This window comes from Mrakia frigida (assembly GCF_051309035.1).
Source record: "Mrakia frigida strain ATCC 22029 unplaced genomic scaffold BDY24scaffold_2, whole genome shotgun sequence".
NCBI classification, from domain to species: domain Eukaryota; kingdom Fungi; phylum Basidiomycota; class Tremellomycetes; order Cystofilobasidiales; family Mrakiaceae; genus Mrakia; species Mrakia frigida.
In genome coordinates this window covers 739,072-748,886 of record NW_027481279.1, presented here as the reverse complement: position 1 = coordinate 748,886, position 9,815 = coordinate 739,072, and the positions used below count along the sequence as shown (strand labels likewise).

General features: G+C 54.3%; 4 protein-coding genes across 4 annotated transcripts; 2 read left to right on the top strand and 2 right to left on the bottom strand.

Moving 5' to 3' along the window:
* Positions 1 to 890: 890 nt before the first annotated feature.
* BDY24DRAFT_95370 (zinc finger MYND domain-containing protein) lies at positions 891 to 2,009 on the bottom strand. The gene is made up of 5 exons (XM_076645266.1): positions 1,831 to 2,009; positions 1,308 to 1,694; positions 1,183 to 1,210; positions 1,045 to 1,113; positions 891 to 965 (listed from the first exon to the last, which is right to left on the bottom strand). The coding sequence occupies exons 2-4, from the start codon at positions 1,665 to 1,667 to the stop codon at positions 1,055 to 1,057; spliced, it is 447 nt and encodes a 148-aa protein (XP_076500766.1). The 5' UTR covers positions 1,668 to 1,694; positions 1,831 to 2,009; the 3' UTR covers positions 891 to 965; positions 1,045 to 1,054.
* Positions 2,010 to 2,622: 613 nt separating this feature from the next.
* On the bottom strand, positions 2,623 to 3,659 carry TOM22 (Tom22p). Its single transcript, XM_076638543.1, has 5 exons — positions 3,611 to 3,659; positions 3,489 to 3,545; positions 3,061 to 3,390; positions 2,846 to 2,916; positions 2,623 to 2,746 (listed from the first exon to the last, which is right to left on the bottom strand). The coding sequence occupies exons 2-4, from the start codon at positions 3,543 to 3,545 to the stop codon at positions 2,860 to 2,862; spliced, it is 444 nt and encodes a 147-aa protein (XP_076500765.1). The 5' UTR covers positions 3,611 to 3,659; the 3' UTR covers positions 2,623 to 2,746; positions 2,846 to 2,859.
* Positions 3,656 to 5,550, top strand: UTP11 (rRNA-processing protein UTP11). The gene is made up of 6 exons (XM_076638542.1): positions 3,656 to 3,791; positions 3,867 to 4,069; positions 4,159 to 4,272; positions 4,389 to 4,659; positions 4,776 to 5,011; positions 5,185 to 5,550. Exons 1-6 carry the CDS (start codon positions 3,770 to 3,772, stop codon positions 5,440 to 5,442), a joined length of 1,104 nt encoding a protein of 367 aa, XP_076500764.1. The 5' UTR covers positions 3,656 to 3,769; the 3' UTR covers positions 5,443 to 5,550.
* Positions 5,551 to 5,635: 85 nt separating this feature from the next.
* On the top strand, positions 5,636 to 8,473 carry HFD1 (hexadecenal dehydrogenase). Its single transcript, XM_076638541.1, has 11 exons — positions 5,636 to 5,909; positions 6,026 to 6,122; positions 6,231 to 6,304; positions 6,422 to 6,701; positions 6,782 to 6,865; positions 6,955 to 7,165; positions 7,250 to 7,532; positions 7,613 to 7,703; positions 7,788 to 7,847; positions 7,936 to 8,054; positions 8,144 to 8,473. The coding sequence occupies exons 1-11, from the start codon at positions 5,865 to 5,867 to the stop codon at positions 8,363 to 8,365; spliced, it is 1,566 nt and encodes a 521-aa protein (XP_076500763.1). The 5' UTR covers positions 5,636 to 5,864; the 3' UTR covers positions 8,366 to 8,473.
* Positions 8,474 to 9,815: the final 1,342 nt, after the last annotated feature.

Here is a 9,815-nt window from a genome sequence, read left to right as displayed (position 1 = left end):
TCAGAGCTGATCTTACTTTCTCCTTCTTGTTCTTTCGGTTCAGTTGAACCTCCCGCCTCCAGGGACGTACCGAGATCAGTACTCGCCCTGATCCTACCGCTTCGTTCTCCTTCTCGCTCCCAAGAAAGTCAGTCTGTCCTGTTTCTTCCTCTGCTCTTTTTGCTCAGTTTGACTGATTCGGTTTCTTCTCTCATCTTTTTCCAGCGCGCACCACCCCTTCTCACCCTCTTCGACGCGTCTCTCTTTCGAAACCTCCTCACGACCTCCTTAACGTCCCCACCTCGTCGGTTCCTCTTCTTTTCGCTCCTCGATGATACGCACGCCTTTCTTTCGCACTATTCAGAGGACGAACGGGAAAGTGAGCAGAAGATCCGGCTGTAGCGACGAGGAGGAAGAGGAACGAACCCGTCGTCGGCCCAACATCGATTTCTTCGTCGCAACTTCTTGCTCTTCTTCCGTTTCTGCCTGCACGAGCAGCTGATTCATATTCTGACTCGTCTAAAGCTCTAAGAGACTTCTTCCTTGCAGTGCAGGAACTTCCTCCTTCTCGGGGAACGCGTCGATGGCAAGTCGACGACGTCTCTTTGAACATCAGACGAGCGAGCATCCGTTTGAACCATATCTTGCGGAGCGGCGAAAAAGACATCAACGGAATCATGAAGATACGGGGTTTTGCCTGGTGAAAAAGAAGCGCGAGGAAGTGATCAGTCGTGGCCTGACTCGACGCGCGCGTCGAGACTCGAGACGAGGGAAGGAAAGAGAGGAAGGAGAAGACGAACAAGATCCAAGTTGCCATCTGTCGAAGCGGAAGGTAATTAATTACCTTGCCTAAGAAACGAAACCCGGAGGAGAAGTAGATTGAGAGCGTGAGATCATCGTGAGAGGGGAACGAGACGAAACCTGAGCTTGTCCACCGTCTGGCCCACCCCTCGTCCTCCCTCGATTCAATCCGATCCCACAGGTAGCTGGAGTCGGAAGAAAGTGTAAGAAGCTTTCAGTCAGACACTGGCGAAAGAAGAAGCTCGAAAAGAAGAGAGTTCTCACGTTCAAACGATCACCACGTCGGCTTGAAGCAGAACTTCTTGTGTCTCTTCCAGTCGGCTCGTTGGTGTTCTATGGGAGTGAGGGGGCGAAGAGGAGTCAGACGTAGTAGTGTGAAGAAGGAACGGAAGAAAGACGGACCTCGAGAGCAGTATCGAACGGCGAGACACTTTTTGAAGAGAAGGAGGAGAAACGACGCGACGCAGGGTCAGCGATGCGAACGAATGATCGAGAGAAGAGAAGAAAGCCAGAAGAAGTAGACTCACCCTCGAACAAGCCATCATCTCCTCTCCTTCTTCAAGCTTCGAGCAGCTTGAGCGATCCAGCTCTGTCCTCTGCTCACTCAAAGCATTGCACGTCCACCAAACCCGAAACGCAAAGTTCTGATTACGTTCCAAGTCCTTCCAGAGTGCAGGATTCTCCAGATCTCCCAGCGCCATCTGACTCAGGTATAACCTGTACTCGTCATCCCCCCAGATCGCTCGGAAAGAAGGGTCTTCTCTCAGCCTGGTCGCAAGCTTCGCGAGTCTCGGTTTGGTGGAAGGGAGGACGGGAGCAGGAGTCGTAGCCGCGGAGGTGAAGACAGCTTCGGAGACGCAGGTGAGGAATAAGTTGAAAAAGAACATGGAGAAAGAAGCGAGGACGTTCGCGTTCTCCAGTTGTGAATGAGAGGGGAAAGCAGGGAGGAAAGGTGAATTTCAGCGACGTGCCTTGCTGAATCCTCCGCCTCGATTCGCTGGGATGAACTGAATCAGAATGAAAGCAGAATGGTGAGAGAACCAAACCTACGATATCCAAGTCGACGCTGAACTCTGCGAGAAGGTCTGCTGTGTATCGATACAACTGAGGGGCTTCCCTTCGACGCTCTCGGAGGTACCGAATGAGGAAGGCGTTCCCACCTTCAGAGATGAATTTGAGAACGAGGAAGTAGACGTAACCGAATCTTCCAGATTTGATGGTGTGGACAACTGAGGGGAGGTACTGCGAAGCGAGCTCTTCCTAGAGGACGACGAGGAAAAGAAAGGGGAAGGAGGTGAGCTCGCTGAAAACGGAATCGGTAAGGGAACGACCGGAAAGAGGAGGCATGTTGAGCTTACTCTGTACGCTCTGCCTTCGTCTGGAGAAGAGAATCCTCTCTCGATGTCCTGCCCAAAGAAAAAAAGAAGAGAGTTGGGATGAGTGAGTCGAAGGAAGAAAGAGAGAAAGGGAGGAAGGGCGAGCTCACGTTGAGCTTCTTGAGAGTCTCACTCAGGTCCGGTTCGTGGGTCGCAACCCCACCGTCGTTCGAGAGCCCAAGATACTTCGCGAATTCCGCTGGAGGAAGTCTGACCATGGCTGGAAAGAGGGAGGAAGGAAGGGAGATGGTGGAGGTTGGAGTCTTGCTCGAGAACTGGAACTTCGGGAGTCGAAGTCGGCGATTTCGTCGGACTCAAATTCGCGCAAGGGGGTGGATTCTACACTCGCAAAGCTTGTGTTGCGCTTAGTGAGGATCAAGACATGTTTTCACGCTTTTGCACAAGGGCAAAAAGCTCTTGAAGCAGGGACCAAAGGTGAGGATACCCTCCTTCCCTTGGTGTTCAGCTCTCCTCCTCCTCCCTTCCCCTTCGGTCTCGTCTTTCCCGAGGCCGGAAACTCGAGGGAGCAAAGTCTGAGAAGTGTAATTTTGATACATGGTTCCAACGAGCGACCGGTTCCCATCAACGATCTGGTGAAGGCGAGCGACAGAAGGGGAGGGAAAGGAAGGGAAGGAGTCAGGTCAGCTCGAGCTCTTCTCCTAAGCAAAAGAAAGACGCATCGAGCTCACAATCGACAGCTGGATTAGAATCCTGGAGGAGTCAACGAAGTAGGCTGAGCTCCTGCTGGCGCTCCCATCAACTGAAACGATGCAGAAAAAGCGAGGACAGAGAAAGTCAGACGAGCTCGCATGACGTCTCCTTCGTCCTTCCCTCCCTTCTCCTTCTGCTCACTCTCTCCTTCCCACTCAACCCACCGCTATATCCTCAGATCGACGATACTTACAGCCTGCTGTCCCTGCTCCTTCGAGTAAATCTCCTTCTCCTGAGCCTGCAACGCTGCCTCTCCCTCGACGGCGAGAGCGTAAGGAAGTCCGATCATGAGAGCCGTCGTTGTGAGGACCCAAGCGACGTTTCCAGCCGAGTTGGCTGACCACTTGACCCAGGATGCGGTGTAGGAGAGCTTGTTGGAGATGGAGAGACGAGTGGTAGGGGGGATCATGTCCTTGAGGGCGTAGAGTCGGTCCGAGAGGGTTTCAGCCTCGTCGGGAGCGGAGGAAGCAATGGAGATGGCATCGTCGTCGTCGGATCCAACGGAGGAGGAGGTTTCGTAGTCCTGAAGGAGAGAAGAGGGAAGAAGGGGTGTCAGGAGAAGGAAGAAAGAAGAGTGGGAGGAGGGACGGAGCGATGGGAGGAGGAAGGGAAGGGACGAACGGAGTCGTTCTCCTCGTCCTCGAAGGAAGCGTCCTTGACTTCTTCAACTTTGACCATCTTTGAAGAAGAAAAGAAAGCCGTCAGTTACTGGTCGAGTTGGAGAGGCAGCGGAGGGAGCTCACGATGTATAGATAGAGAGGGGAAGGTTGGGTTGAGAGAGAGGAGGGAGTTGTAGTTGAGAGCGACCTCGCTTTTCTCCCTCCCTCCCTCTTCCTCGAATTGTGAGGATTTGGCTCCTTCCTCCCAAACCCTCACCCTCTCCTTCCTCCCTTCTTGACAAAATGGTCGGCTCTTCTCTCAGAAGTGAGCACCACAGTCTTCCCCTTCATGATCAGACTCGAAATCCATACTGACTGTTTCCCTTGCGCTTCCAAACAGACTCCATCCATCGACGAAACCACAAAGAGCGAGGTCAGCTCGCGAACCGATCCAAGCTCGGATTGCTCGAGAAGCACAAGGATTACGTCCAGCGAGCTAGGGATTACAACTCCAAGAAGGACAGGATCAAGAGACTCAAGGAGAAGGCTTCCTTGAAGAACAAGGATGAGTTCTACTACGGTATGGTCAACGGAAAGACGGATGTGAGCTTCTCAAATTCCTTCCCCCCTCTCCCCTCCCTCCTCCTTTCGAGCTCAAGCTGACGGCCTTCTCGTTCCCTTGGACGTTCTAGAAAGGAGTCCATATCCAGTCGAGGGGGAACGTCGCTCTTCCTGTCGAGATGGTCAAGCTGCTCAAGACTCAGGATGCCAACTACGTGCGAACTCAACGAGCTGTGGGACAGAACGTGAGTCTCTCTTCCCTCCTCCTTCCTTTTGCCTCTTCGCTTCCCCTTATAGCTCCAAGACTGTGTCAACGCTTCAGCTGACCTAAATTCCCTCGTGTTTGCTTCGCCCTTCGTAGAAAATTCTCCGACTCAAAGCTCAGCTCGCCTCGATTACCGACCTCCTCCCCGGTACCTCCTCCTCCTCAGCCTCGACCTCTGCCACCGCCGCCGCTGGACTCGGTTCGGATTCGGAAGACGACGCGGACATGAGCGAGAACGAGTTGAACGAGGCTGAGCAGGCTACCTTGAGGGCTGTGGGGTTGCTGGAGGCTGAGAAGAAGACGAAGGGGAAGGGAAAGGGACGAGCGACGCCGAGGAAGATCATCTTCAAGGAGACGAAGGAGGAAGGTATGTCCAGCTTCTCGCTCTCAGGTTACCCTCCATCGCGTCGTTGGGGTGTCAATGGTCGAAGAAAGCTGGAGGTTAACGTCTCCCCTTCTTCGTTCTTCGCTCGTCGTGCTCAGTTCGAAACTACACATCCTCAACACCCTTCGCTTCCACATCTTCCTCCGTCGCCTCCTCCTCCCGCCAACAACCCACCGCTTCCACTTCCACCACTCCCGACCTCGGCTGGATCGAGGTCGTCCCCAAAGCCGACATCAAGAAGGCCAAGAGGGACGCGAAGAAGGCTCTCTCGTCGAACGTCACGTCGGCTGAACAACTCGCTCTGGACGCTGAGGCTAGGAAGCTGGCTGCTAAGGTTAGTTCACATACTCTTTCCTTCCTCTTTTCCACTCGTCCTGAATGTCTGGAGATTTCCGTCGCTCTTACGAGCTCGGTTTCTTCCACCGCCTGCTTCCCTCAACTCGACGCGTCTCGTCCCTCCCAACTCAACTCTGACTCCTTCTCTTTATCCCTTCTTCACTCCCACAGAAACATCGTCTCCTCCTTCTCCGAACCCTCCAATCCCACCTCACTCGAGACTCGTCCCTCTCCGCGGTCGAAAAGGAAATGGCCCTCCAACGAGCTCTGATGGGCAAGGGAGCGAAGAAGCGTATGTCGAAGGGAGGGAGGGAGGTTCCTCAGGATGGGGATGGAGAGGGAGACGACGAGGAGGATGATGAGAGGGGCGGGAAGAAGGGAGAGTGGAGGGGGAGGACTTTCAAGTGGAAGGCTGAGAGGAGGAAGTAGGGAGGGACGAGGGATCAGTTTGGACTGGAGAAAGGGAGCTGCTTCTTTCCCTTTTCTGGCTCGGATTTGATTCTGTTTGCTACGACACGATAACATGATATGCCTCAACCTCTTCGCGAGCGAGAAAACCTGGCGTCAAAAGAGGCTTGAGGTCGCTCGTACCTCCCCTTCAACCCAGCTGCTCGAAACCCTCCACCTCTCTGCGGGCATCCCGGCTCTCGCTTTCTCAGCTTCAAAGCCAAACAGTCCTTGGCCTGTCTGTCGAGTTAAACAGCACCGCCTCGGATGTCGGGGAGGTCGAAGACCGGAAGACACTGAAACTTCGAAATCGAACAGGCGACCCTGCTCTCTCCGTTGCTTCCTTCCCTCCGACCCTCACCATCCCCCCCCCCTCCCACTCAACCACAACGAAACATTCACAGATGGGAATCCAAGACGAAGACAAGATCAACCAGGAAGCCGATGAGGTGAGTCGCTCTGAAAAGGATGGAAAGAGAGAAGGGAGAGAAAGTCCGAGCTCACGTCCATGCTTGCTTCCTTCCCGTTTCCCTTCCTTCTTTCCTCCCATCCGCTGTCCTTCTAGGTCTACGCTCGTCTCCAAAAAGCCTTCGACGAGAGGATCTGTCACGATGTGGATTTCAGGATTGAGCAGCTTCAGAAACTCGCTTGGAGCATCACCAGTGAGCTTCCCCTTCCCCCCTGACTTTTGACTCATCTCCTCAGTCGCTCCTCCAGCTCGTTCCCTCGTGAGCTGACATTTCTACTCGTTTGAATTTGGTCGATCTCAGACCACAAGGAAGACATCCTTCAAGCCCTCTGGGACGATTTGGGACAGAATGCACAGGAGGCGGAGTTCACTCAGGTGAGCTCGACCTTCTCCCTCTCTCCTCCCCTCTTCCCCTCCCTCCCGTCCCTTCGTGTTCCAATCCTTCCCTGACCTTCCTTTCCTCCCTTTTATTTTCTCTATCTCGTTTCGTAGTACTCCTCTGGTCTCTGGGCCTGCACCGACTACATCTCGACCCTCAAGTCCCTCTCCAAGACCCAGAAACCTCGAGCTCTTCGACTCCCGTTCCCCCTCTACAAGACCAGCGTTCATCGGCTTCCTCTCGGTCCAGCCTTCATCGTCGGTCCTTTCAACTATCCTTGGAAGCTTGCGCTCGAGCCTTTCATCACTGCTGTCGCTGCTGGATGTCCTGCGGTGATCAAGCCGAGTGAGATCACGCCGCAGACGAACAAGGTGCTGAGGAAGGTCATCGAGGGTGAGTTTGACCGTCGTTTCTTTCTCGAGTCTTTCCTCGTCGAGTGGAAGCTGACTTCTTGATTTGACTCTGATGTATAGGTACTATGGATCCTCGATGCTACGCTATTATCGAAGGAGAGAAGGAGGTCGTCGAGCGACTTTTGCTTCATCAATGGGGAAGAGGTTCGTCCGAACCCTCTCTTCATCTCGCCACTTCCCCTTCCTCGCCGTTCCCTGACTCTTCCCTCTCTTCCTTTCTCTCTCTGGGACAGTCTTCTTCACTGGATCTACTCGAGTTGGTCGCTCCGTCGCTATCGCTTGCGCCAAAACCTTCACTCCTTGCGCTCTCGAACTCGGAGGGAAATGTCCCACCATCATCGCCGACGACATCGATATCAACCTCGCCGCCAAGCGAACTCTCGGCTACACCACCATGAGATGCTCACAAACTTGCGTGACGAGTGACCACGTTCTCATCTCTCCGTGAGTCTGAACCTCTCGCTCGTCGCTCCGTTGAACGAGGAGTTCTGACGCGTCCTCTTCCTGCTCTTGTTCTTGCTCTCCCAGGGCCCGACAACAGGCCTACGTTGACGCGACCCTCAAGGCCATCAAGGAGTGGTACCCCGATGGAGAGATGGGCAGCTCGTCGTACGGTCGACTCCCAACTACGGCTCAGATCGATCGAATCGACCGACTCCTCAACACGACCAAGGGCAGGATCGTTCGTCGAGGAGAAGTCGACAGGGAGGCTGGGAAGATTGGAATTAGCATTGTGTGTGATGTGATGGAGGGAGATATCTTGTTGGAGGAGGAGGTCTTTGGTCCCATCGTCGTTGTTTCGACTGTTCAGGTGAGTTTCGACGCGTCGCTCTTGCTCTCGTGTCTCGCCGCTGACTCCTGTCTTCCTGCTGTTCCTTTTCCTCGACACAGAGTATCGAGGAGGCTGTCAGGAGAGTCAACACCAGAGCTTCTCCGCTCGGTGTCTACATCTTCTCGAAGGACAAGAAGATCCAGGATTACGGTTCGCCCACCGTCTCTCTCTCGTTGTCTTTCCTTCCTTCCGTCGCCGCCCCAAGCTGACTTTCTTTCTCCCCCTTTTCTTCAGTCATGAACAACACCCAATCCGGTTCCTTCATGATCAACGATTGCGTCCTTCAGGCGTTGAGTAAGCTCCATCTTCTCTGTCTTTTCTCTCCTTTCCTCGCTGACCTCCGTCTACTCTCTCTGTGTGTCCCTTTTGTTCGCTCCTTTAGTCGACCACACGCCGTTCGGAGGTGTTGGCGAGTCTGGGCATGGTTCCTACCACGGCAAATGGGGATTCGACCTCTTTACTCAGGATCGAACCGTGATTGAAGTTCCTACTTACCTCGAGGTGCGTCTTCATCTGACCCTTTGGTCTCCTTCCTCCCCTCTCCCTTTCGCCCCAACTCAAACTAACTCTCGCCTTTCGTCCTTTCACAGGCCGTCCTCGCAGCTCGCTACCCTCCCTCGACTCCCCTCAACCGAAAACTCCTCCAAATGTTGTTCGACCCTCTCTCCCTCCCCTTCCCTCCTCCCGGTCTTTCGAGGGGCCAATGGTTGCTCTGGTGGTTGAAGAGGAAGTCGTACAAGGCTGTGGGGGTGATCGGAGTCGTGCTGGCTGTGGTTGGAGTGTTGAAGAGCAAGGGAGTGATTGGGAAGTGAGAAGGAGCGAGGGAGACGAGGGAGAGCGCGGAGACGGAGAGGGTTCGATCTACGTAGCTAGGGTTTCTTTGCGATCGGCTGTGGTATGAAATTTGGTTCGCTTCTTTCTTGAACGTTGGTCGCTGAGAGCGACCTTCTAGACCCGGGCCCCAGGAGCGAAGGAACAGGGAGGGGGAGATCGAGACGCGTCGTTTTCGACCGAAGGCGACGGTGAAGATTCGGAGACAAGCTCACTTCAGATTGTGTAGAAAGATTAGTTCAAGGTGCGAATACAAAGTAGCGGGAGAGAGAGAGTCATCGTAAACTGGACGTGAAAGGAGGAAGAGCACAACGCGTCGTGCTCGTTCACAAAGACAGAAAGGCAAGAGTACAACGCTAGAAGAACAGCGCAAGAGCCGAAACCAAAAAGCTAGATCTCCGACCTCAATCCCACATCCTAAAACAACAGCCAACCTTGTCCCAAACCAGCGTCGGAGCAGGCCTCCCGAGACGCGTCGCAACACTCGCCAACTTTGGAAACCCTTTCCTCCTCCGCCTCTTCCTTCCCCACCCTCCTCGTCCCCAACACGTAGTGTATCACCGGAGGCTTCTCGTTCTCCCTTGAGCTCTCCAAACAACCCCCAAAGGCCAACTTATCTTCCCTCCCTTGATTGACTCCCCGCTCCAGACGCGACGACCTCCTCGAGTCGATTCCACGAGCTCGTGAACGCCATCAACGAGAGAGGGGTTCGAGAGATCGTAGGCGGGACGAGACGGGAGTTCTTGGATCCTCCGGTGAAGAGGAGGGGGTTGACGAGGCGGAGGAAAGGAGTCCAGAACTGAAGGTCGGCCGGGAGCTGTGCGAGGGAGGTGGTGAGGAGGTTGATCGAGGGAAAGAGATGAGTGGAGGAGAGGTGAGAGCGCTCGACTTCACAAACCACGACAGCAGTCTCTCACCTTTCATCGAGATTCCCTTCCTCTTCTCCTCGACATGGACCTCATCACCTCTCAGATCGCTCAGCTCCAAGAGCAAGGTCGCCTTCAAGCAGCATCCATCGCTCAACTCATCTCGACGGTCTCCTCCCTCTCGTCGAAAAACGAAGTTCAAGCATCCATCATCGCACGGCTCTCCTCAGATAACGAGTCCAAGAGCAGATCTATCAAGCAGCTGGAGGAGACGGTCTTTCCAAACGGATGCTGGATCTGGGAGAAGGGGGAGAAGCTCGGAGGAGAGGAGGGAGCGACGGAAGGTCGTTGGGTTTGCAGTTGGTCGAAGGTGAGAGCTCCTCGTTTCTCTGAACGCTCTCGTCAACATCGCTGACTTGCTCTCGTTGTATACTGCTTCATCCAATCTAGGACAGGCATCGAACCCCATCCGATCTCGCCGGTTCTGGACCTTCCACCTCCCTCTCCTCCCTCCCAAACGAACTCCTTGACCTCATCTTCTCCTTCCTCCACCTCAAGAAATCCG

Bases quoted from the DNA above. Each gene is read 5' to 3' on its own strand.
- HFD1 (XM_076638541.1), top strand. From the start codon at position 5,865: ATGGGAATCCAAGACGAAGACAAGATCAACCAGGAAGCCGATGAG. The intron at 6,305-6,421 runs GTGAGCTCGACC...CTCGTTTCGTAG, and splicing joins AGGAGGCGGAGTTCACTCAG to TACTCCTCTGGTCTCTGGGC. The intron at 6,866-6,954 runs GTTCGTCCGAAC...TCTCTGGGACAG, and splicing joins GCTTCATCAATGGGGAAGAG to TCTTCTTCACTGGATCTACT.
- BDY24DRAFT_95370 (XM_076645266.1), bottom strand. From the start codon at position 1,667: ATGTTCTTTTTCAACTTATTCCTCACCTGCGTCTCCGAAGCTGTCTTC. The intron at 1,211-1,307 runs GTGAGTCTACTT...CTCTTCAAAAAG, and splicing joins AGATGATGGCTTGTTCGAGG to TGTCTCGCCGTTCGATACTG. The intron at 1,114-1,182 runs GTCCGTCTTTCT...TCACTCCCATAG, and splicing joins CGTTCGATACTGCTCTCGAG to AACACCAACGAGCCGACTGG.
- UTP11 (XM_076638542.1), top strand. From the start codon at position 3,770: ATGGTCGGCTCTTCTCTCAGAA. The intron at 4,070-4,158 runs GTGAGCTTCTCA...TGGACGTTCTAG, and splicing joins TGGTCAACGGAAAGACGGAT to AAAGGAGTCCATATCCAGTC. The intron at 4,660-4,775 runs GTATGTCCAGCT...CGTCGTGCTCAG, and splicing joins CAAGGAGACGAAGGAGGAAG to TTCGAAACTACACATCCTCA.
- TOM22 (XM_076638543.1), bottom strand. From the start codon at position 3,545: ATGGTCAAAGTTGAAGAAGTCAAGGACGCTTCCTTCGAGGACGAGGAG. The intron at 3,391-3,488 runs GTTCGTCCCTTC...TCTCTCCTTCAG, and splicing joins AGGACGAGGAGAACGACTCC to GACTACGAAACCTCCTCCTC. The intron at 2,917-3,060 runs GTAAGTATCGTC...GCATCGTTTCAG, and splicing joins AGGAGCAGGGACAGCAGGCT to TTGATGGGAGCGCCAGCAGG.